General features: G+C 40.4%; 1 protein-coding gene across 1 annotated transcript in view; it reads left to right on the top strand.

The window, feature by feature from the left end:
- Nucleotides 1-24,919, top strand: part of dph6 (diphthamine biosynthesis 6) — a 56,683-nt gene extending 31,764 nt beyond the window's left edge. The window contains exons 13-15 of the mRNA XM_085441263.1: nucleotides 14,484-14,732; nucleotides 19,243-19,630; nucleotides 23,430-24,919. Of these exons, the coding sequence (XP_085297389.1) occupies nucleotides 14,484-14,732; nucleotides 19,243-19,630; nucleotides 23,430-23,548 (756 nt within the window). The 3' untranslated portion in view covers nucleotides 23,549-24,919. The remainder of the gene's footprint in view (nucleotides 1-14,483; nucleotides 14,733-19,242; nucleotides 19,631-23,429) is intronic.
- Nucleotides 24,920-27,288: the final 2,369 nt, after the last annotated feature.

Genomic DNA, 27,288 nt, shown 5'->3' with positions numbered 1-27,288 from the left:
GGGACAGGGCGAGAACAGCGACCAAAGAGCTCTTGTGGAGAAACCTTCTCATACATTCCATTCCACGGAAATTAATTAGTGAATAAAAGAGGGATTTAACAATACAAAGGGATTGGAAGTTGGGGGGAATGGATATCAGAATATTAGATCATAATCATGACCAGAGAATCCAGTCAGCTATGTGAAGCTCAGCTATTTTTAAGATAATGAGTTGAGGGGGAAAAAATGGAAACAACTGGAAAAATAAAAAAGGTTTCTGTTACCTTTCTTTAACAATTATAGTAAATATATATAGTATATATATGTATATATAATATACATATATAGTAATGCTAACCATGTGAATCTAGGGTAGTCAGTCAGGGCTCTAAACTAATCAATGTCCAGCTGTACTGGGATCAGTTTATTCTTTTGACAAATGTCCACTGGTTTGAAAGACAGCACATGGCTGCTGACAGAACGCTCTGCCCCTGCAGGACTTAATTACAGTAGGTCTCCACATTGAGGCTTGGTACTGGTGGAGGTATAGGGAATGGCATTATAGATTGGCATTTGATGGATGCTGGACCTTCAAATTCTATTCGTCTATTCATCTGTCTGCTCAGCTTGTCATGTCTCTCTGCTTCAGCTTTCTGAAATGGCAGGCTGACTGAACGCCGGCTTGGCCTGGTAAGCTGACAGATTTAGATGTGACTTGATTTAAAGAATTAGTTAACCTTTATAATGTCAAAGCTGGGGGCCTCTTGAGGGCCTGTTGGTGTATTGTATGTTGATATATAATATGGCATCAGTTTAGGTTAAAGCCGCAAGCCATAAAGAAAAAAAAACACTAATTTAATTTATGCCCTTTTTTTTAATAATGTTTCATGTTGTTTCATACCTGACAGACATGTGTTTACAGGTTGAATTCACTGTGATATGAACTGTAGAGTAATCTTATCGTGTTATTAGTGAGCGTAGCTGTATCAAAGTTCTTCTCTTTAATTGTTTTGTTTTGCTGTCTTGTTTGTCAGGGATCTAATGAAAATTTAGCTGTCATTTGTTTTAGACGCAATTTACATCATCTAATTAAGATATAAGAAATTTCAGTCTTTTACTACAGCAATCAATTCATTAAGACAAAGAATGTTTCTCAGTTGGAAAATATCAAAACAAATTTTCTCATTACAATGAAAGACGAGTAATGGAATGCTTTTATGAAAGCTTTTAGGCAATTCTTTTGGAGTGACATAAAAGAAGCAGGAGGCGGGGGAAGGAGCACAAGTCTGTTTTTAGTTGGCTATGTTCCATGTTTTACACAGAAATGCATTACTAATAATAATAGATTACGCTTATTAGTTGCCAGATGGATCAAATTGGTCCATCATTCACTAAAGTCAGAGTTAGCAACAGGGGTCTCTTACTTGCAAGATCTGTTTAAATTAATGCTGGCCGTTCAGTCACATTCACTTCTGAGCAACATTTACTGCGGCACGTACGATACCCAAACCATGTCTGAACAGACAAACTATCAGCTGGATGGTTGTTAAACATCTCCTCTTTCCAGTTAAGGTAAGTGGCTCACCCCTGGGATATTTGCTGGGACATTATTCTCACTGATCAGATTCGGCGAGGTACGTTTGGGGAGTTGACTGCGCTAGCCTCAGGTTGCTGGTGAGCACTAACCCCTTGCCTCATTCCCCTAATTGTGAGTGACAGTCAATATTGTAGAAGATTGTCATGCACAAGCCCACGATAGGATTTGCATTGGATTTTGAGAATTGTCAAAGTGGACCGTGAGGCATCAGGAGGGAAGTGTATCTGACGCTGCCAATTAGTATCAAAGGGAGGAGTGTGTTGAGGCAGGCGGTAGAATTTGAATAATCTTCTTACAGGAGCATGAATGTCTAAAAACAAAGAGCTGAACTTTGTTTGGCCCTTTTGATGAAGAGCTGAGAGGTCAGGCTGAGTCAAAGTCAGACTGGGCCACCCGTGCTGGACAAAAGAGAAAATTGCTCTGCTTGTTTAAAGCTTCAGTTTAATTACATTGAATACAAGTTAAATAACAAACATTGCTTTAAGTCTGTTTAACATAATTGACATTGTAGATGGAGAGGAAACACAATATGAAAGAACTCTGAATGAAATGTGACAAATGTCTCCAAACACAACTGAAAATAGACTTTGTGGTTTCACGGTAAGCAGCTGAAACTGCTGACACACAATAAACAAAAATATGTGTATATGTTCTTTGCAGCTTCAACAGAAAATTAACAGTAGATAAATGTACACAAATAAGTAAATAAAGACTGGCAAACGGTAAAAATGTGGGTACGTTTTATGGGTGTCACTCTGAATTTTTCACTCGTGTAAAGGAGCCGGCATGCAAAATTCAGCAGGCCCCTACCACATCAAATATGCCCCCACCTACCGAAACTTCCTCAGCCTACATCCAGAGACTACATCTACCTCAATTACCACAGAAGAGTAATTAGCCAAAAACCAGTGTGTGTGCACGCATCTGCGTTCAGGGAGGTATTCATGCAGCACGAACAGATTAATTAGGACATTTAACTTCATTTCTAATACAACAAAATTAATCCCATAAAAAATGAGGGATCTCGGAGGAGGTGCCTGTCAGCATCTGACGCTTCTCCCCTGTTTGCCATAATCTATTAAAACCTTGCTTTTATCTCACCTCTCCCCTGTCATACTTTATGGATTTTTTCATAAACATGGCCCATACTTCATAAATGTCTCAATTTTCTAGTCTATTAACATTACTTCAAAAGCGCTTGATAAAAGAGGAGGGCATGCGTGAAATAATGCACCAATAATATGAAAACGCTGGAGGCTAGAACAGTAGGGGCGGCTCTCCAGCTTGAATGCTCAGACAATGCAAGGGATGTTATCAACTTTAATAAAAGAACAAATGATCACTTCCAACTAAGGAGGAGGGAAGATGAACCGGCGAGGGGGGAAACGGGTTGGGCCAGGAGGGGAACAGTTGTCGAGTAATTGAGTCGATGAAAAATGAGGTCTTGAAGGCTCAGTGGTTTCAGCAGTCGTGAGATTGAAGGCTAGTTGAAGCTGCGGTGTTCTTTAGCGCATGTAGTTACTTGCTCCTAAGTTGCAGAAGAGGATGTTAACACAGATTTGTTTGTTTTTTATCTTTTTATTTCACTGAGAATAAGCACAGGGAGAATAGGCTGCTTGTTTCCTTTCCTGAATTATGTGCAATGAATTGTACCTTTGTCTTTCTATTCTCAAAGGTTTTAACTGACAGTTAAGCTTCACCTCAGAGCGTTTCCCAAACAATCATTGATTCAGTCCCTGTCTCTATGCATCACCCAAGTCTGTCTATGTAGGCTTTAGTTATCCTACCCTAACACCAGGGTCAACTGTCTGCACTTGAATTGGACACACACAAAACACAATGATCAAACCCGGTAAGACCTTACCACAGTGGCATGTCGGCTGTATGCCCTGAGGCCGAGTCTTACAAGGACACACACAGACACACACACACACCTGTGTGCTCTTTGCGATAGGCTCTGTCTGAGTGACAAGGTAAACTGGTTTGGTCATTAAAAAAAGTCACAGCTGACTCAATGTAATACACTCATGATTGACAGGATAGGTACACAGCAGTCATGCTAAACTCAGCAAGATGCAAATATATATATATATATATATATATGTGTATGTGTATATATGTATGTGTATATATATATATATATATATATATATATATATATATATATATATATATATATATATATATATATATATATATATATGCAAAGGCAAGCAAAATAAACACCCGAGCGTACACGCGTCATCTCAAACCAACAGTAAATGTACACCTAACAAATGTTGTCATATATTTACTTGCATACAGACAACATATACACATAATCTCTCCTATATTACAGAAACAGGACTTCCTTTGCCTCCCCAAATATAATCCTGAGGAATATATCCGCTTTGAAATATGGTTCATAGTTTCGTCTAGGGACCGTGCTGGAGCTACTGCACGGGGAATGTACATTTTTGCCTCTAAATGTCTACACTTATATGTGACAGGTCAAAGGAGATTACCTTTTTAATCTGATGAAGAGGCAGTTTTATGTGAAGCGCTACACAGCAGCAAGGGTAATTATATTCTTTCCAGCCCTATCCTCCCTGGACCTTGTCCCCCCTTTCTCTCCTGCTGTGATTGTGTGGAGGCTGACCTACCGTGGCAGTAGTCATTTCCAGAAGGCATGACGTCCTTTGCTACATTATCCTATGCTGCTGCTGCTGCTGCAGCACTATGTGGGTACAGGCTGGTATCAGCTTGTACCAGGCGAGGACAGGGGAAGGACTGGATCTGTCAGAATACATCGGCTCTCATGCGATCGCATTTGCCGGCGCTGTGCCTCTGCTTCGGCCCCTGCCACACTCCCACTCATTAATGGGCCCAGCCATGACAACTGATCCTAATTGCCTTTGAACAGCTCTTCATGTATTATTGGTGCCTGACTGCCTTGGTCCATGTCAACAAGCCATGGGAAGCAGGGACAGCATTGCCACAGTTATCGTCTCTCTTTTTTTCCCCTTATATATGTACATAGTATACAGACAAGGATGCCAATATATTAATATAAGTATTTACACATTGTGTAAGTGTGTCTTTACACACAATTAAATATTAAAGCTACAAAGACCTTGATTCCCCCAAGAAATTGAGTTGTGTCTCTAGTGGATAGCATCTACAAAAGTCAGTCATCTTTGTAGTTTTACAAATAAGTAAACTTCAATTTGTTAAAAAAAAAAAATGGATATATACATGTGTGTGTATATATATATATATATAACATTTGGGGGTTTGTATGTAGGGAATGCACTAGAATATTTAATGATATGTAGATTAATGTAATCAGTTGTGGTGTATGAATATGATTACACTTGATAAATAGTAGTCTCTGCTTTTTAATTTGAGAGAACCACATGGTACGTGTGTGTGTGTGTGTGTGTGTGTGTGTGTGTGTGTGTGTGTGTGTGTGTGTGTGTGTGTGTGTTTGTCTGTTTGCTATTTCTGTATGTGTTTGTGTGTGTATGTGAATGCATCCTTGTTTGCTTCTCACTTTGTCACTGCTGATGAGCAGTGGAGGGGTGAATGGTTCAGAGACATCAAGAAGGCATCTGAAAAGCGTCATGTAAAGATCCCACCACCGCAGACATCTGCCAAGACACTCGCGCTATTACAATTGCAATCACAAACACTCAGTCAAAACACATCAATTATTTGTAGTCCCATGTGTGAATTATTACCCCATATCCAACTATTTACTTCGCATTTCACCCATCTATTTGAATACAGAAAAAGGAGAGGTGGGATGGCTTAGCTTTTTATTTGTGGAATGAAATAACTGAATACCAAATGCATAGATAAAAAGCATGGCAGCGTGTCCTGTCCACTTCCATCACTGTCTGAGAGAGGAGAGACGTATGACCATCCCATTACTATGGTAACTAGCCACTCTTTTCAGAGCTGCCCGGGTGTGTTTCTTCCCCCAGCAGTGACGAGAGGGCATAGCTGACGGGGCCTACACACACTCGCACATGCAAACACACAGATTGGGAGGGTCTGGAAGACGCTTTTCTTGTGAAATCTACATGTGTGGCAAATCTAGACAGAACAATACAGTGACCAACACGCATACATGCTAGTGTGGTGACATGCAGACAGTAATAAGTAACAGCATTAGGAATTGTAACCCACCGCCTTGTCAACAATTTATTCTTACCCAAAGTCTTTAAAGCCAAACAGTCAGCTCAGAAACATTAATTGAATCTAACTCTCACTGATGATTGAATTCAATATTGGAAAGAGTTTAATACAGCTGCCATTATACGCTATTTCTATATTTGTTATGCCTGTGTTTCAGCTATTCCACAAGTTCAACATATTAAACATGGCTGTAAGTGACTAGCTTAGAAATGAGTATTGCATCTTTTTAATTTTACACCCTCACTCTATCATAAATTTCACATAGAGCAGTTCTTGTAAGTAGTAGCTTCAAACCTGGGTTATTCATTTTTCAAAATGCCATTGTCATCAAAGTATGCTTTGCTGAGGTAAAAGTACTGCAGATGAATAATATACTGCCTCCTCTTTTTGGCATGTGTCAGCATGTTTACTTTTATTGTGTTTTTTCTTCTTCTAATTTTTCCTATAGAAATGTTATGAAAGAGAATGTCAGGCACTGTGTGTATCGGTAATATATGATGAATTTGAGATGTTCATTTAATATAATATAGACTGCACAATGTCTTCTGCATGCCAAAATGCATTGAGCTAAATTTGATGCACTCACACAGCTGTTAATTTTCTTCTAGGTTTTTCACCTAGGATTTGGTGCATTTTACGAACCATGCTTTTTTATATTTTCCTATAGTGTTATATTATTATACAATACTCATACTGTAGGAATAATACATGATAGTTTATTATTTGACGTTATCCATCCTTGTGCCCTTTTTTACTAAAATATTTTTTCATCTTTGTGATTTTGATTTGTTCCTCTTTATATTATTAATGTCACGTTGCAGCTATGTTGGCGTTTCATTGATAAAATGAAAAAATACAAAGTGGAATCAAGTGAATGTTAAAAATATATTTTCCTCGTATTGTTTCTTTTTTTGTTTTGTTTTTTAAATCCACGATCCTGCAATTCACCAGTTGTATTTGTGGCTTGTTTCTGTGAATATTTTAACTTGGTCAAAAAAAAGAAAGAAAGAAATGAAACGAAAATCCACGGAGACTCTGATGCTGTCTGGTCAGAATGTCCGTGCTTTGACTGGACTTTATACAGTATCTGCGCCATGGCTGATGTGCCAGCTGCCTTTTTAATGCAGTCATACTGCCATCTGTTGAGATGAAGAAGGAATACATTTCATTTGCTCTGCGCTGCAGTTTCTCTATCATATTTCTGTCAGCTAGTCTTCTTATTTTAAATGTTTAATTTGTTGTTTATTTTTCCACACTAAGCTACACATTGTGTCCACTGCAAAAAATTTATTTTCTAGAGGATAGACAAGACAGGATGTGTGTATGTGTATGGACTTTTCTCGCTCGATTAGCAGCTTCATTTTGCTGCGACACAGAATGATTGATTCAGCCTGTGTCATGCAGAATAGACATTTCACACCGTGGTCCTGTGCTGGTTATACCTCATATACACTCACACACAGACTTGTTTAACTTCACTACTCCTGACAGTTACACTTTAACGGCTATAGCATTTTATTTTGACATAATTCTTCTGTGGCCAGGTTAAGTTGACGCTTCTCTTACCAGCCAGACTAAGAAATGTTGCTTCACGGAAAAGAAAAATATGAAAAGACAGAAGAGACGAGGTGGTCGCAGCTGGGGAGGGAGAAAGAACGGGGGATGAGGGTTGTAGTTTCAGCATCATTCAGTCAGACAACATGCCCCTCAGCTGAAACAGCGAGACCCTCCCCGATTCTCTCGAATTAGGGAGATTAGCGGGAAAGCGCATAATGCAGGATGATGGAATTTGTCATAATTTGCATTGTCCTGGAAAGATTCGGCTTGATAGAGCGATGCATGGAGAGGCTTGTCATGTCCCACGGGCAGGTCATAGAGGAAGCTTGGCAGAAATGATTTTTGCGATATGTGCATCAGTCGTAAAAGCCTCACAACCAATTTGTCAAAAAATGTGAGGTCGGGACAGTTGAAGGCAGCAGGGCATTTTGCCTAACGCAATGAAAACCCATGCCCCTCCATCACTCTTCATTTTCAACCCAACTCTGGTGTGGCACAGTAGTCTGAAGCAGCACACAATTATATTACATCAGTTTGAAGTATTTGTTATGTTTATTTGATCGTATTTCTTAAATTTAACATCATTTTAGCAGCAATAAATGTGTCCAGCAAAACACAACACAACACATATTTTATTTTATTTTTTTAAGTTTACATTTTTTATGACGGGGAAAGATGCATTTACTTTTTTTGTTTTGTCTTTTGTTTATGCCTGTTGACGTTCCAGTGTGTGTCCCTTGGCATCCAGCAGTCAAGCTCCTCTGACCTTGGTTATAGTACTGACTGGCAGCTCCTGACCAGCATTAAGTTGACTAGAGCTGGCATGGCAGTGTTACTCTTCCACAAGGTTCATTGTGTATGGAGTAGGCATGTCGAGGGCAGACATAACAGACAGAAAATAAAAATACAGATGAGCTTAGTGAGGGTGGGGGGCTGGGGAATAGCCAGTGCCCCTCAGACTGACCACACATTGCTTCAACACTGGGTCATTATACTTGCGTAATATTGCATATTTTGCTAAAATTGTCACTGTGTCTTCAACATATGTTTATGGATTGCTTTCAAAATAAATGTTTCATTTTAGACCTGAGAGCACGCATTCAGAAATGCCTCTTCTTTGTGCAATTTATATGGCTATTTATGTCGCAGTTTAAGTAACACTGATGTCGTCTGACAGTTGAGCATACAGGGGTTAGGCTCAAACTGGAACACAAACAGGATGACAAAAATAAAGAGAGTGGAAAAAAGAGGAGGGAATAAAAAAAAAGGCAAATATCTTTTCCCCTTCCCATGAAGCCTTAAATGAGAAGACTAACATGGTGAAAGATTTGGGAGAAGGGAGAAAGGTTGTGGTTCTCCTGAAAGGTTTGTATTTTCGAAATGAGGTGTCAGAAGAGGCAGGATTTCCTCAGGGCGTGGCACAACACGAGCCCATTTCTTATCATTTCCCACTCCCAGACGTGATCTGCTTTGAATTCACTAATGCTGAAAGAACCCCACTGACTTGAAGCCAGTTTGAGATGAAATCACAGCACACATCCCTGACAAACTGCCATCCACCACACAAGGATTAAACGGTTGTTGCATATCAAATCTGCGCCAACAAGCAGGAATAATATATGCACTTAAATACATTCAACAAAACTTCAACCTCAGTTTTTGATCCCCAGATTTTGAACTATTTTGAGCTATTTGCCAACCCTAAAGTATTCAAGAAAAGAAGAAAATTACCAAAGAAAAATTTGTCACATTAAAAATGCTCCATATGGGATTAAAAGTAAACCAAAGAATTTTCCAATAAAAGTGTTTTTTATAACTTATACATCAATTTAGGGTTTCAAATAACATTTAATCGCAGTATTGTGGGTTTACATGTGGTCTAGTGCTTCTTACACATCATACAATTTTACCATTTTATTCTGTTCCATTTTCCAGCTTTCAAAAATCGTCATAAGTCCTGTGCAATGTAACGCTTCAACAATGAACAAGTTGCCTTTTACTTACTCTTACTCCGTGGTTAGTCTTCACTATATAAAAAACATGCAACAGCATTTTAACAAATTAAATTTCCCAAATATTAGTTACATTTTGCATTTAATTACTGACAGTGTAGCTGATATAGTACTGCCATTGCCCCATTAGCTTTGTTATATGTCCTTGGATAAAGGAAAAGTTACACCATATTAATCTAACCTATTTTACACATTTTGTATTATCATTTTCCTAGTTAAATTATGCATGAGGTCTCAATGGGGAGAAATGTGACCATTAGCTGATCTGATAGGAGTGGTGGAGCAGTTTTCCACCTCTCTGTCCTTGGAACCAGGCAGAAAAGCCTGACTGTTCATCAATACCAGGTCATTTTATCCAGGCCTGCCTAGTTCATCTATACCATTCCAAGGCTCTGCTAATGACACTTGGAGATGTCTTCAACGGGATGGGGGCCCAGAGGGCTTCGACACCGATGTGAATATAGTCTAGCACTGTCTGGTCATCTCTGGAAACCCTTTGACACAAACTGCAATTAGAAACACCTCAGACACACCAGTCTGAAACGAGACACTGTTAAGGACTGGGAGTGGACACAGCCAGGCGCTTCCTGAGTACATTTACATACGTTCTACTGTCTGCGCCTCTCAGAGAGGGAAAAAATGTCTTTGAATTTGGTGACCTTTGGATGTGTCATTGGGTTCATTAGAAGAATCACATTGTTTTTACCGTGGAATAAAGGTCAGTAAAGTACAGCACAAAAACACAAATTAGTTGGAAAATGTTTTATCTTCTCAGTTGTTCGGTAAATTGGAAGCACGGATCGTTCAAGAAGGGTTTTTTTAAGTTTGATGTTTTGTTATTATAGCTGTGTAAATCTCAGTTATTGTTACATAATGAAAAATGTCTCAACATGGTTGTTTAAACTAATGATGCGTGTTATTCTCAAACATTGGTAAATGAAGAAATAAATAAAACCAGCTCGGAACCAACTGACTAATATTAAATCAACTTTCAGTCAACCTTATTTTGGCAATACATAGCTAATATTATTTGATATTTAAATAAAATGAACCAACGTGGACATATAGCATTGATTCACTGTGAAGACTGGAAGATAGCACTTTCTCCCTTTTCTCTGCGGGCCATTTAGATCACTAAGGCTAGCATTTGAAAAATACTTACCTTGTTATAGAAAGTTTAATGTCATATGCAATTGTTTGACCCTTATGAATATTAAAGGATCCCATCTCTGGCCTATTAAAAATGCATGTGGCATTGTGGTTGTTGATCACGTTTAGAACACCCATGCAAATTGGACTGTCTTCCTGTCAAGGCCTAAGATGAATAATGTAGTTGTGTTGTATATTCAGGGACACACCATTGACAGTCAATTAACAAGTTTGATTGGTGTGTGAACTCATTCTTTTGAACTGTTAATTTTATGTAAATAGTATTCGCTCTCCCTTCTCTGCTGTCTCTCTCCCATCCAGGTTCAACACAGAAATATGTTCCCCCACCACCACAAACCCCCCAGATCCCCAGTTTCACCTCCCACTAAGAGTAACCAGAGTGGGATCCTTAATAATTGATCATCACACACCTGCTAGGGAGCAGCTATGGGAGTCTGCCTTTAACAGCCAAGGGACCCCATGCTAGACCCTTTTGATATTCAAATTGACAAATTGTAGCTGGCCTTTATGAATTTAGAAAGAAGTGAGGTCTTTTCATAGGGGATGAGCTTGTTAAAAGATTCTGGCCACCCATCCAACCTGATGGAGCTCTTCTTTGTTGGAGTGGATATGATGGCATTTGATGGCTCATAAATGGAACGCCAATGACAATTTGTTGTTGATGTGTGGGAATCTGGCTTTTATGTTAGCCAGTCACAGTAACGCTGGCTCTTGGGTAGATCATTGTAGCAGGTAAGTGATCCGGTGATTGATCCAAATGCTTGAAAGCACTGGAGGCCTTATCTCCCCTCTCTTTGCCCCCTCACTCGCTCACATTGCTTGCATTTGTCTTCTCTCCATCTCTTGTCACTGTTCCAGTAATTTGCAGCAGCAGAGATGGAAGCAAAAGATTCATCAGAGCTGAAAAGTGAGGCCAGGAGTTGTGATTCATGGAAGGCACATTTGATTATGGAAATAGCCATGATTGCGTCTGACCTCTAAATGGCTATGTAGCATGTTGTCCTGTTAGTGTTTTAAATGGAATTTCTAAATGGTACACGGCCTGCTTCAGGTTTTCAAGATTAAATAAAGTGCCATCTGTGCGGACCAATTAGAAGTGAATCCTACAAGAAAAAGTTTAGTTTGAATTGCAGTGAGTGTGGAGGAGAAGAACTTTAGGGGTTGTCCAATCTCAAAGAGCCCTTCGTAGACAAATTACAGGTTCGTTTTTCATTAGGGCTGTCTACTGTACTACACTAGCTGATTTACATGCTTCATCGTAAAAAAAACCTCTCTCCTGTGCTGCAGATGGCTGCAATGCAACTGCTCGTTCTTCAACAGTTCCTCAACATAATAGTAACACAGATTATTCTTTAAAACCCCAAACTAAAAGCTTCTTTGTCTGTGGGTTTGATCAAATTGACCTGTGAGACTTCATTTGAGATGTGTTTGGGCGGTGTGAGAGCATGAGACCAACCGTAAAAACATGTCTCGCTACCCAAAAACATGTGAGCTGGCAACCGTCTGCACATGTGATGTAGATAACTAACAGAGGAAAAGCCTCGGCCACCAATCCAGCAGTTCACCAGTGTTTTCATTTGGAAGATAGTAACATAACACACTAAAGCAGCCACCGAAAGCGTGAAAGAAGACCTTTAAATATGACTTTTAGTTCATGCTTACCCTGGTAATCTTGCAGTTAAATACATGACCCCCAAGTAGGTCTTTGCAAATTAGTAGAATACCTTGTTTTGGGCTGCTACTCCCTGGAGATCCGGATCCTTCAGAGTAATGCTATTTTCATCTTATCATCGGCATTTATTTGCATTGACCATCAGCCAGTGTCCAGCACTAATGCCATCCAGTCTCGAGCACTGGTGAGCTACAAGGTCTCTAAAGACCTGACCTCCTTAATGCCGCTCCTCAGCCCTATTCGTCTCTCTGCATTAAACAGATAGATTTTTTTCAGGTTTCATTATGCAAGGAGCTTATTTCTAACAGAGGTATTAAAAGAAAATTGAGCTTATTAAGTTAATTATGCTTATAAATAACACTGGTTCCACTGAGATATATTGGCAGACCTCTCACTAAAAAACAGCTTGTTTAAGAACTGTGAAATGAGAATGGTTGGTGATAAGATGCTGAAAATGGGGGGGCATAACTTGTTAATTAATTCACTGCTAATCAAACATGCTTATAATTAATGTTAATCTGATTATAGCACCTTTTTCAGTATTGTACTTTTTTAGAGAAATAAAACAACTTTTTGAATTGGACTGATTGCACGTCTTAAACACTGCTTATTTTTATGTTTCCATTGTCTCTGCTGGGATTTTGATTTTGAGATCATGAATCATAGTTGTGTTGTGGGTAGCACTAGCACCTCACAGCAATCGTGGGTTCAAATCCATCCCAGGGACCTCTATAGTCGTTGGGGCTCCGCTAGTCATGAATTCTTGTTAGGATGAACCCATACTGCTTCGATAATGTTTAGATTCGGGGTCTGGGGAGGTCAATCCATGACTGATGTTGTTCCATTCTGTGTTTTCCTATCCACGTTCTTTGCGTGGATAGAAAAACAAATGCTTAAAAAAGAAGCTGTTGCCAATTAGATGCTTTCCAGATGTTGTACCTCTTTACTGACCTCCTCCATACATGTTGATGATAATTTCATCCGTCCACCCATCCATCCATGCAGGGTACACCATGTGCAGATTACCATTCTCTCACAGAGCTAATACAGAGAGACAGACAACCATTTATACTCTCATTCACACCTATGGACATGTAGTTAAACCCATTAACTGCCTTAGGTTTCATCGAGCAGTGACCTCTGGGTTTGCCAAGTGGTTTGAATGAGAACTAACAGGGACATGGTTCTCATCTGAAAAGGGTAAAGTGCCTTGTTGAGTTTTGGGAAGAACCTCAAGTTGTGGAGTTCAATTGTCTTGGACACAAAGTGAATGGGGAGATGGATGATTTATCTCAATTTCTGCAATTGCTGTATCGTTTTGGAAAAAGAGAAGTGAGTCTGTATGTTAAGGCAGGGAATTTACTGGTCACTTTACATTCATTCTCTCTGCTAATAGTTAAAAAAAGGCTTCCTTAAAAGGGTGTCTATCACTGTTCTTCCATATGAAGGGGGTTCTGGCATCTAGGATGCCACCTGGACAGCATTTAGGTGAGGTGTTTTGGGCATGTTCAATCAAGAGGAGACTCAGACGATGGATCAAGGACACGCTGGATATTCTGAGATTATGTTTCTTGGCTGACTTAAGAACGCCACATTATCTCAGCAGAGGAGCTGGAGGCAGGGACCAGAGAAAAGTGAATTTCTACTTGGTTTGCTCCTCCATTACCTGGACCCAGATTAACTGTGCAAGATAGATGGATCCAGTGGATTGCTAGGTTAGACTATGGCAGGCATCGGCAACCTTCAGCTTCAAAAGAGCAGTTTTAGCTCCTCCTACCAAGCAGCAGGAGAAATTTTTAAATTTGTTTGTCTTTTATTACAATTTTGCTAATAAAATAGATATTGTTATCAGTTAATTTGAAGCAAACTCTGACACCATATATCCCCACTGTTTCTGGTGCTCAGCAGTGACTCCTGTCAGGTGGCTGGTGCTAGAAATGCTCTGCTCCTTCTTAGTTTTTATATGTGAGATCAAGATACTAAATCCACAGAAAGATAATATGCTACAATTATTAAAACATCTAAAAATGCAACTGTATCTATTGAACCAATCCCTTACGTGAAACATAATGAAAACTAAGATTTATTTTCTTTTTAATCCATGGATATCACATTTTGTGGCTAATGTTCCATCAGATTCTAGCATGCACCCTGCTGATTTCTCAGTATGCTTAAATTTATCTGCATCACTCCACCTATTGATAATATCTGTCCACACACAGCCTTCAATATGCCCAGCTAACATAGTGGGTTGTTAATGCTTAGTCTGGGTTTTTACCATACCATTGTAACATTTTTCCTTATATTTCTTCTCCAGATCAATGACGTGGTGTTCTGTTCTGGCCAAATTGCTTTGGTACCCTGTAAAATGGAGTTGGTAAAAGCTGCCACCTACACCCAGGCTCACTTGTCCTTCAGCCATATGAAGAAGGTTCTGGAAGCTGTGATTGGCAGCTTGACTCTGGCTCATGTTGTCCAGGCCCATTGCTACACTACAAGGCACCAAGACATCCAGATCATCCGTGCCGTCTGGGAGAGCATGCTGAGAGCCACAGAAGGAGAGAAGGTCAGTCACTCTGGAGTGAGATTTTTATTTGTAAAATTTATGCCAGAGCAATGTCTGACTGTTTTATCATGGATGCAGAGGAAATATTGATCATACTTATAAAATGTTACACCCACATAAGATGAACACATGTTTAATGGATTACAAGACAGTGGGATCCATGCATCAATGAATAAGTAAAAGAAGAGAAACTTGATTTGGTATCCAAGTTTTTCAGAGAGGCCTTTCAGAATTGTGGTTTATAGTTGTGAAATAAGGCAAGATTTCTCGCCCCTCTTTGCCCCCTTGAGACCCAAGCCGCTGCTACTGATATTTACCAGTGAGTGCACTCATGAAAAGTTGATGATGTGGGAAACGCTGGTGTCTTTGATAATGTGGAGCTTGGCACAGAAGCAGATGTCTTCCTCAGAGCCTCCCTAATCCTTTGCCCCCACACACCATTTTGGAGCTCCGTTCAACTCTCAGAGCAGCTTATCTCCCTCCTTACCCCTCTTTCCTGCCACCTCCCTCCATCCTTCCCTTCATTCTACCGCCAAGGCTTACAACGCCGCTCCATACATCTAATAGGGGCTCCAGTCTCCCTTGGCAGCCCTTCTCCTCCCACAGTAATCTCTCTAGCCATGGGAATAGGGCCTTAGGGAGAAATGCAGGAGCCCACCTCCAACATGTGGCTTGGTGGAGTGGCAAACACTGTTAAAGAGTGGATAGAGAATGTCAACATCATGTCAGTTAACAGTATTTAGTAGTATACCAGAATATAAAATTCCAAATATTATTTAAATCCTGCAGTCGTGTATATATAAAACTAGAAATTTCTGAATTCTAAAATATAAACATGTCATATAGATAAGTCTAGTATAGTGATTAGGTTAGTGTTGTTCTGCTTGTCCTTGTAACTCACATTGGAATAGAATTTTAAAGCATTGACAGTGTAGTGGAAATTTGAAGTACTGAGTGAGTCATTCACATAATAACAGGGCTAACTGAGGACAATGCTTTGGGGGGCAACCGGACTAGGTTCATATCAGAGGTCACTGAAGATGTACAACTCCATCCATCTGGTCTCCTTCCAAGCAATGTGTCAGAACAATGAAAATATTCATTCAACTGACCTGGGATTGCTACCAGGAGACCACATTTTAATTTCAACTGACTCCAAATTAAACAACAGTACTTGACAGATCAGGGTGCCTCACCTATAAGCAGGGTGCTGGGTTACTAGCCTAACTCTGTGCTCTATCACCTTTTGTCTTTGGTCTAGCTTTTGACATGTCATCTTCCCTTGACCCCTACACTTTGCTCTCTGTGCTGTAGATTTATAACACACAGCAGAAGAAATACAGGGAACACACGAAAGAACAAAGACAAGTGCTTAAATTATGAGTAGCTATAAGTTAGTGACTTATTAAACCAAATTTATAAAGCCTTTTCAAAACAAAGCTCAAAATAGTTTTAGGGGAAAAGGATACAGATGATATGTAAATATATGCATCTCACTAGCAAAAAAAATAATAACAACATGCTGTGTGAGGTTAAAAACTGTTAAGATATTACACTTAAAAAACAGTTAGAAAAACATGTGTTGGATTATGTGGTCTTATTCTTTTATATGCAAAGATATAAAGGCCCAGCAGACCTGTGAAGTGCAATTTTATAATATTAAGAAACACCAGTGCCTAGTGTGTTTGTGAAGCTAAAGGGCCATGTTGTTGTTGTGCGTTGATAATTTCTCTAATCAGGTGGATGAAGAAGCTTGCAGGGTTAATTGGGAGCATACTGGAGTCGCTACAAGTGTGAAATTGTATTTACGGTGCATTAAACCACAAAGAGCCTGTTTGTCTGTGTGCATGTGTGTGCAGAAGGGTTGATGAACAGGGAGATGTTGATGTGATAAGTCAATAAATGTTAAACAGACATCCCTTTGTTTAGCAGCAATAGCTTCTGAAAGCATGGCAGCTTTCAATTGTTGTTGTTTTTCTCTTTTTTTGTCTATTAAGGTTTAAATGGAACTTTATTTGCACATGCACAAACGTCGAGTTATTTTGCAAAAGACGAGACGTTCTTAAAGAAATGTTTGGTTTTGAAATTTGGAAATAAAACGCTGAATTTGCAGTGTACAAAGTTTCTTTTTTGTACACCACAGTAAACATGCTTACTACGGGAGATTTAAGGAACTGTGGCCTCTGCTGTGATTTTGAAATACCCTCATATTCTTCCACTTTTCGCCTCACTGACATGGCCCTGTGTGTTTCATTTACAAAAACAGTCTGATGAGCTTCAGAGTGGAATCTTGAGAAAAGAAGAGTGAATGAGGGAGTGAATGGGAAGGGATATTATAGCAGACTGACAGCACTACAGTAAGTGCTGAGGCATAGAACCACATGCTGAAGGCATCCTGCTGGGCAGGAAATGTAGGGGAACTGGCTAAGCAGAGCAAGTCCCATCAGCTCCCTGCTGTTCCCCGCCTTTACACCACTTCCTTATTACCGTGTTTACCGTTCGGCTTTCACGCCTCTTGGCCCTTCAACCCTGCACACGCTCCAGGCACATGGACGTGAGTTAGAGGGAGGAAAGTGGGGAGAAAGAAAACAAACATAAGGAGAAGCAGGTCACACCCCATCAGTGTGGAGAGCTGAGCGCAGCAGATTCAGACTATATGCTTTTACCTGCTGCCTACAGAGAGAGCACAGGGGGAGTGTTTGCCTGCCCTGGAAATGAATTGGCATGAAGTAATGAGCGTGCTAAGTGGCTTGCGTATAGCAGAATTGAACCATCTACACGCAGCCACCTGTCAGCCTGCCCCACTTGCCTCTCCAGCACTCAGCTCCACCATATATCAAATTAGATTTTTTATTAGTTTAATGTCATTAATAACCTCTCCCCAGGTAGACGTGAGTTCTTCCCCTCTCAGTCCACTGCAAGAGAAGCATGATCCGCATCCACAGATCATACACACAAATGCAGAAACATACACAATTTTGCGATTTAAACACATTTACAGAACCGCTGAATAAACATCCCATGAATTCTAACATTGTGGTACATCGATTACAAAAAGGCAAAATGAAGTAGATGTAACATTAACAGACAGCTCTAACAGAAAGTCAGCAACTCTGCTGCGACAATAATGTCCTGCCAGAGGCTAGAGCACTGCGCTGAAGTCCCTTGTAGACAGTCGGTGGGGTATAGCATCTTAGCATTCAAGGCCCCGCAGGGTGGCCTTTAAGCCTGGCTGAGCAAGACCCCTCTGTCCTGTCATTCTTCTCTTCAGTTTCAGCTCTCAGTCCTCTGTTCAATCACTATTGACAAGTGGAGAACCAGTTCCCTCTAGGAAAATACCTAGCCTGAGCCAGAAGTGCTAATATAACATTTATCAAAGCATAGGACACGTATGTGTGGTGTCACTTTGTCTGACATGCTAAGAGGCTTGAGATCACATGGTAATTGTTCTGCTTCTCCTTCTGAGATTGTTATTGTTGATCACTGCAAGCTAGCGCTCTTCAAAATCAGTAAAGAGTAGCGAAATCTTAACCTAACCTCTTTACACACACTCATTGTGGACACCTGCATTTTTCATGTTTTTTTTCTTCTTTTTCTAACTCTCCAAGTCAAGAGGTTAGCTGTTGATACACAATTAAGCATTTGCTGAAGTTTTATCTGAAGGTAAGTGCTACTTCAGTGAATGTGGCGGTTTGGGTCATGACAGGTTTGTCTGCTGAAGGGACAAAGAGGCCGCCATGTGGCTTGTCAATGATTTCTTCTTTTTGTGAGTGAATATCAAAATAAAATGTAAGTAACCTGTTATTATTCTGCACTTACGAAGTGGGGTGTAAGTGGATGAAAATTGATCCAGCAAATTGAAAGGGGGGGGGGTTAAGTGTTTTTGCCCTATCGACTCTGACTGAAATGACGGTTATATAAAACACTCATTTCTCTCCCATTAGCAGATGAAGCCACAGCCAAGTATTATTAGAGGGCCACATTGTAGCACTGCTCCAAGACATTTTGTTAGTGCTAATGGCCCTCAGTCCAGAGGAGGGGAAAAAAAGGAGAAATTTTGGCCCTGCAGTTAAATTGGAGGCCATTTCTCTCTAAATGCGTGCGGTGAAACTGCCGTCACATGTTGTGGATGATCTTCCTAGAAAGGTGAGAAGTCATTTTGATAGGACCTGCCATGTCAGTGCATGAAGCTCAAATGAATGCATTTATGTGTTTTATTCATGGTGGCTGCAAGCACGATGGATTCTTTCTGAATTGTTTGTACACTATCATTACCAAGGGTCACCTCCCAGTCTCACATTAATTGATAGTCTGTCAGTCTTTCAAGTAAAAAGCCTGTCCTACTGCCGTGTGGTAGCATTTGGGATAATGCTGATGGAGTAGTGTTTTTGTTCCAAAGACGCAGCGTGAAACTCAGCAGGAGGGCCATACATTTGATTGTAGTGCGTAACACAACATAGTATATAATTTGCCACCCAATTCATTTCAGTACCATCTGTCTACATTGCAGGACTTGTTGTGGGACTCTGCGATCAGACGTGTGCCGTTATTGGTCGTTGTGGTACCTGCCTTGCCCAAGGGTGCAGCCGTTGAGCTTCATGCAACTGCAGTTCGTGACGATCCCACCCAAAGGACTTCCTGTCACGTGACTACAAAGATAGCCTGTGGATCTATAGAGTGTTACACTCTACTGTCTGCTGACAGCCATAGTGCTTCGCTTTCACTTTCCCTGGCTGTCCATGGTGATAACTTGGAGGCCACTGATGTAAAGCATGTAACAGAAGAAGTTGGCACTGCATTCAGGAAAGCCACAAAGAAGATGGATGCTAAGCTGGTGCCACAGTGTGCTAGGGTGTTCTTCAAGTGCAGCCACTCACTGGCACAGCAGATTGTTAAAGGTATGTCACGGGCTTCACTTGTAACATTACACACACACACATACGTGCATTTAAAGTGATCCAATATGTGCGCCCATTAAGAGGATTTATCCTAAATAGGCTGCTTTGTTAGAAGGAACACGTGTGAGATATACTGCTCTTCTGAGTTAAGCTGCACATCACTGTATTAATGAAAACAAAGTGACTCGCTGTCTCTCTCTGCGCTCTTGTTTCAAAGAAAGTTTGAGCTGACACTGGTTAAGTCAACATAAAGTATTGAAGGAAACCGTCTCTCCTGAGGATCTCAACTCCTTCCTGTGTTTAATTATTATAACTCATTTGTTGTGTCTGCACTGTGTACAGTAACCCAAGCAGCTGGCAGTCTTTTGTCATCATTACACTTTCATACGCCGCCATATTGTCGTCCCAGGATTCTAGGTTCTTGTCAAGACAAACGTGGAGCGGTATTTGTTTTATCCTGAGAGATGTTCTCTCGGAGGGAAAAAGGGCGATGAGCACATCGATCACATAGGCTCAGTTGTCAAGTCATCTCTGAAGCAGTTAATTAACATTTTTGAGTTTGTGCCAAACCAGCCATCTTACTGTCACTTTTAGCTTTGACATAACTCATCACTTTGAGGATGTGAAATTACAGTTACCAGAAATGAATGAGAAAAAGGTTGCTCTGTTGAGAATACGTCTTGATATATGTGTGCCAGCCAAGCAGAGCTGTTTGTTTTTTTACCTAATTATATAATTGCTACTGAACATTGTTTCATGATATACAACTCTTTCCATTTGTTTCTTGTGTCATCCACAACAAAAGGAAAAGCTTGTTTTTCCAGATTTTGTTGTTTTAATAGAAACTGTTAGCCGTGTTACCGGGTCATTTGTGAACTGGAGCAAGCTCAACCTAGATATTTACCCTTGACATGTTTGTTTCTTTGATTATGGACCGCACACACTGCTTTCCTCAAACCATTTACTGACTCATCATTGAGGTAGAATTTGCTCCCGTACAGCACATGCACAACTAAGCCCTGGAAGCTTACCCGTGGGCTTTTTTATGGGTCACAGCCTGTGCTCATTGGGTGATGAATCCAAAAAGTCAAAGGAGGAAAAGTAACACCTCTGGCGCAAGCAGTCACAGTGCTGCAACTGCCGCTGACAGCGGGCAGACAGACACCACTGGAGCAAAATGTGACTGCACACCCCCTCCTTTCTTTGGTTGCGTTAGGATTCACAGTTGATAGACATGACATATGGTTCGAATGAAACCTTTAAACATCTTGTCTCAACTTGTTACTTACGATAGAAAGGTTCCTTCAAAGATAGAACCTCACAACTCAAGAAAATAAATCTTTTTTTTTGATGGACCTAAATAGTCTTATTTTACAACAAAAGAAAAATATATATAATTAGAAACAAATCTGTTATTTTGCATAATGAGTAACAGAAATTGAATAAAATAAAATGTAGGTAATTTAACAATGTAAGCCTCAGCAGAACTGACAAGAGCTACAGCTGGGCGCGGTAATTCTCTGTGGGTTCATTTTTACAAGAAAACTTTCACATTACAAGAAGTCATGTGGTTTGGCGTTAGCATAGAAAGATTGCTAAAGAGAGGTGTGCAAGCCTTGTGCTCCTCCGGTTCCTCGGCTTCTCTCTTTATTCTCTTCGGACTAAATAAACAATTTTCATGAGCCAACACTTGCTAATTACCACCTCGTTTACCGGTTAATTTGACCAGTTTGGAAGTCAGTGTAGCACAGCTAAAAACCACTGGCTCTGGGCCTTAGCCACGGCTTAAAAGCCCCACAACCCCAGCAGGCATTATCCATTCCACACAGGAAGACCCCTTTTCTTTCCTCCCCACCACAGCCTTCACTGACACCCCTCCTTCTATTCACTTAGGCTTACAATATTTATGTATTAATCGCTTCAAACAAAATGGCTGTTAATGTTTAGCATAAAAGGGTGTTGTGGGCATTAGTAATGTTTTGGTTTTGAAAACAGCCTTTTCAGCTCCCTGTGTGTTTGCCGTGAAGCAGAATAATGACTGGTCCTCTTGGGTAGATGGTTTAGTCTCATCTTATGCTAATTTGATGGCTTTTTGAATCTTACAGCTTCTGTCCACCGAGCCTCACAATGAGGCTCCCCATGTAGCCCCCAAAAGGGGGGCGGGGGGCTAAGAGACCAGGGGAAGGGGATTGGGTATATGATGGGAAGTACTCATCGGACTTTGCGTGAATTTTACAGAAGCTTTTATAGGGACAGGAGGAAAGAGGCACTCTCTCTTTGCTCACTTTTTATCTAAAAAGACCAAAAAAAAAAATCCCCACAAAAAATTGCGTGGTCATTCATGTCACCTTCACCCCCCTCCTGCCTTCCATCCATGCATGTCTGTGCACACAGACACTGAAAGTGACTCTCAAAGAGAGAGCACAATTATTTCCTATCCATTGGTACAAAGATTAAAACATCCTGACATAAAACAGGCTTAGCGCACAAGGTGTGATGAAGGGTATGTTTCTTCTCTTAATAAAACCATCCCCTGTCTGTGATCGCCATAGCTCATTCAGTTGTCAGCTTGCCATCTCTAGAGGATCCCGCTTCCCAGGGTGTGCCACATGCTCTGATAACACATATTTAGGCTTTTAATGCCCCCCCACACAAAAGGCCTATGTTCAGTGGGGGCATTTTAAGCTGTAGTGCATATTAGCTAATTAGGGTGTGTGGGCTCTTTGTAAGGATGTCTGACATGCTGTGTGTGTTTCAAATGAAAGAGAATGGGGATTATTAAATAGTGCAGAACTATTGTAACCTCTGTGTCCTGATTTCTCTTTTTAGAAGTTCATACAGATGTCACAGAGTACTATATAGTACTAGTAGATGTTATTAAAAGAGCACTAGTTTGTTTTTGACCACTCTGATTGAAGGTAAATTTTAATTTTTTTTTTATTTTTGCCAAATATAATTGCTAATGTAACATAAGTAAGGTCTGTGATGCTACACTTACGACAGCGTGGTTCCCAGATGTTTAATTCTACGACCTTGCTGGATTGTAGTGACCACACCCAAGACTCATCCGACGTGCTGCTAAATTAGAAGAAATAAGGCAGGACAGTCAACCATGAGACAGGAACACTTGTGATCAATTAGTGCACAGAGCAGATGAGGGAAGGACCAAAATCCCAGCTGGCTACTGCTACATAGACAGGCTGTCATCAAGAACAGCCTCTGAGACACTCAAAGAATTCTCACATGTCCACTGTTCATCTGTAGCCACACACAAACGCACGCGCACACACACATACACATGCTCTAACAACATGTCTCAGCTCCAGCGAAGCTGAGTGACAGCCCCAACACAGTTTCCTAATATCCCCACTCAACAAGAGTAAAGGATGCAGTCCACTAGATACCCCCAACAAGCTGCTCAATTGTCCAAAAGGGCAAATTGAGACCCCTTTAGCCCCCTGTAGGCCGCATGTGTCTGTGTATGTGTTTGGTCATATGTGTCTCAAAATTTGGGAGGGGTAGCCTAGAGATCAGTCCTTGCTTGACCATATGCTTGCACTGCAGGAAGGTGAATGAAGTGGGGGTGGGCAGCTGCAATCTGCCAAGTATTTAAGAATGCCAATAATTTGTAAATGGGCCGTGTTCCCTGGTCGAAGGGTAAATGTAGCCTCTGTCCTGGGACACCCCCAGTGGGGCATCTACATGAGAACATAATGTTCAACTCCTGTGAAAGTTTTAATGAAACTAATGCTTTTCTTGTCCTCACCCTTTTACCCACCTCCCCAAATCTACTTTTCAGGACTTGAGGAAACTTTAAGAAGCTCAGTAGCAGAGTCCAGTCCATCCATAGCACTGGTTCCAGTCCTGGACTTGCCTGACTCCCAGATCTTCCACCTGTCCTGCTGGCTCAGTTTATAGAATCTCAGCCAGAGTCAACAGCCAGACTGAAGCCATACACAGCTCTGGAATTTAGTGGAGCTTTTCTGGAGGAAGACACTGACAGACTAACACCTAATGACTTACAACAGGACATCAGTGAATGTGGAAAAAGAAAAACGGCGTAACTGCTCATTAATGTTTGACTGTTTTTTTTGTTTTACAGCTCGTTGTTGAAAAGCAAAGCCGTATGCGCCTGCAAGTGGTTTTAACAGTGTGTGGTTTTGAGGATGTTTTTAGTCCACTTCAGACCCCAGAATGAAGGCCGGTAATCCCCTTTGTCCTCCACTGGAGACATAGACTGCAACAGCTGTTATTCTACCTCTGAGACAAAGCGTATGGAACTTCCACAACCTAAAGCTGCGTGCCAAACAACAAGAGACTGGAGTTTGCAAAAGGAGACACTGGTAGTGTCTCATTCCATGTAGCGATAAACTGTATCCTCTGATATGTCATTGCTTCTGGTAGAATTTCTTTAAGCACACTAGCTAACAGCCCTCATAAAGGCCACAGCTGAAACCATCTGCTCCACTGCAAACCTATAGATTTACTGTGCGACTGGCTTGTGGCTGTTTTAAGTGCATTAGAATGAGGTGAGAGTTTTTCTCTGTCTCTCGTGCTCTGTGAGATTCAAGGTGTGTTATTATTGTGTAATAGGCAATCAGCACCAAGCACCTGAAAAGATTAGGCCTCTTTATGTTTTCTATTGATTCTAAGGCTGCCTGGTTAATAGGAGAAAGACGCTACCACACACAGCTGCAGGGCATGTGTGTGTCCTGTGAACGTAAAAGTGTGTGTATAATTGGTGCAGGGGGTTGTCAGTGGACACAGTGTGACAATGCGCAAAGAAAATAACACCATTAACCATTGCTCCTGGAGCTTTTCTTTTCTCAAAGATCATGAACTGTATTGATAATTTGAGTTGGAATACATCTTCACTCCAGCTATTCTCTTCATCGCACATGTGATGGCGGTGGAGTTGAGTGGGCTTATCGATCTTCACCCAACCCATCACGGCGCTGTTTTGATTGTTGTTATCAAAAATTGAACAACAGAGGGGGCCAATAGAGCCTGAAGAATTTTATTGAAGGTTGAAAAAACACAAACAAGCAATTATTCATGAGAGCGAGCCAATCCCCCATAAATACAGAGCGTTTAACTTTCACCTGGTTTTTAAAGGGCCCAACGTCAGGGAATTTTTTTACCTGTCAAATGTGTATCAGTGTTGTTGTTTTTTTTTTGTACGCTGATTTTTGTGAGTCAAGTAAATAGCTGTAAATGTCATCCACAAATCTTTCGCTGTATTTTAATGTTGTCCATAAATCTTTAAATATACAAATCTGAATAAAAACAGAGCCAAAGAAGTCTTTCCTATGTCATTTTCCTTTTTTTTTTAAATATGTGAATTCCAAGCAACATGCTACCAAATCTGTGCTAAACAAACTTGCATGCTCAGCAGTTTTCTGTTTATTGCTTTACAAAGGATATTGAGAAATGTAATTTTATTGTGCTTTGAATCCTCTTTTTGATTGTGAAACAGCGACAGTACAAGGAATTCCCATGAAACAAACTGTTAAAATTCAAGAGTCAGCTTCTCAGTAAATACAGAGGAGCAGAGCCACTGAAATTCTTTGCACGACTACAACTTGTCAATCACGCGCCAAGCATTACATTTCGTCTTTCAGTGGGAATGTTCTCACAGAGACACAGACGAAGCGGCAAGTATATCATCACAAGCCAATGCGATGGCCTATGGCAGACGCACTTCTTTGTGTCCTTACCACTGTGGTGCCTCACAAAATGAATACAGACAGGGTGACATTTATTTTTCAAGAGTGTTTTGTCAAATGTACATTTTCTACCAAGCTGACCTGCAACCACTCTACCAACAAACTGGCTGTTGTGGCTAATATTGTCCTTTGTGCGCAGTGTACCAGCCTCGGGCCCTTGTCATTGTGGCCTTGCACATGGACTTTAACTGTGTGTTTCTTCCTCTAGGCAAACCCCGCTGATGTGTTTGACTCTCTTTCCCCATAGCAGTGGGCTACAGAGCCCAGCTCGGGAGCGGCCTCTCTGCATGAGACGCCTCCTCGTATTGTGGTCTGCTTGCCTCAGTGACTGTGGTTTTGTTTGTTTTAATGTTTGAATCCTTTTCCTTTTGTAATGCATTGTTTTCGTCCCCTGACGCATTGTGAAAGGATGTCTTTATGGTCACAGCTCTGACTTCATGAAACTTTCCTCATGCTCCTGAACTGGGAAGCTGAGACTTGTTATTAAGTGGTGTTTGCTGCCCTCATGTGGTCAGCGTACAAACTGCAATTTAAACGAGTAAGAGCAACCAGTTTCACTCTTTTCCTATTATATCCTCAGTGAAATCATGTGTGAATTTAGCCAAGCAGGAATACAGACAGAATTTGTTTACATTTACATCTTATTTGCAAGATCACTGAAATATTTCTTTCTTTCCCCCCACATTCACATCATATGAAGGTACTGAAATGCTGAATCCATATCTAAACAGTACGGAATGGAGTATCGCTCTTTCCATACTTTTGTGTTTTCATTGACTAATTTATTTACGCTCATGCCCAGTCGACAGGTATTTCAATATACAATAGCAGAAAAAGCACTTGTGAAAGTAATGTGCTTACAACTGGTTCACTCTGGTCATTGTAATAATGAGCCAGCCTGAAAATATCAAACAATATACCACAGCTGTAACACTAGAACCCCTGAACAGGATGCAGTTAATAACAATCTAGTTACGCCTGTCAGTAAGGCTATGCCTGTTGATTATATTCATTCGTGTCTTAAATATGTCATATTTATCAGTTCTTTGTTAGATAAACAAAATACTAGAAGACTGAAGATGAATGTTAGATCCATAATTTGTTTGAGACACTGTTTTCATAGTTGTACACCACCACAGTAGATTTTAAATGGAAGAATATGTCACTGAAGCACAGGATTCCAGCTTTAATTCAATATTTGTTTGTTTGCAAAGATTATATTAACTATTTAGGAATTTAAGAAATTGATTTTAGTGGCTCAGAAATAATTGGACAATTAACTGACAAGCAGTTTCATGGCTAGGCAAGGCCTGTTCTCTTGTTATTCCATGGTAAATCAAGCAGTTATAATATAAATAAAGCAGAAATATTGACTTTGTATTTCATAATTACCACTGTAATTTTAAATATGAGACCCAGAGAGATTCCAGTTCAAGTAAGGGAGGCCATAATTAGGCTGAAAAATTATTAATAACTAAACAAACTTTAGCCATGGCCAAATAAAATAAAGCAGCTGAGACGTACCGAACAACCAGAAAGAATAAATTATTATTATTATTATTATTATTATTATTATTATTATTATTATTGACAACACTCAAGCCACGAGTTGTCCTCGCAATCTTCGGACTGACTGATAGGAACGAAAAACCTTTGTTTCCTACGGTATGTTTTAAGGAGTGAACATGCGTCCTTGCGCTTTTCAGATCTTTAGCAGGAAGGCTAAGACGCTAAAAAATAAATAAGTAAATGCTTTTGTCTTTGGGGCTTCAGACGTCTATATGGAGTACTGTTGATTTACGCTTTTACACAGCTCAGTTGTTAGTTTGTGTACATGTCCCTGCTGTTGGCGTCTTTTGCGAAATTTGACGTTGTTGGTATATTTTCAATTTCATACACACAGGAAAGTGTCACGCATTAGTCATGTCACAT

The sequence above is a fragment of the Copadichromis virginalis genome, linkage group LG19, assembly GCF_057382275.1.
Source record: "Copadichromis virginalis isolate Kocher_CV1m ecotype Utaka linkage group LG19, C_Virginalis_male_GT1.1, whole genome shotgun sequence".
Classification (NCBI taxonomy): domain Eukaryota; kingdom Metazoa; phylum Chordata; class Actinopteri; order Cichliformes; family Cichlidae; genus Copadichromis; species Copadichromis virginalis.
Note: the sequence above shows the minus strand (reverse complement) of the source record. Positions and strands in the feature narration are given on the sequence as shown.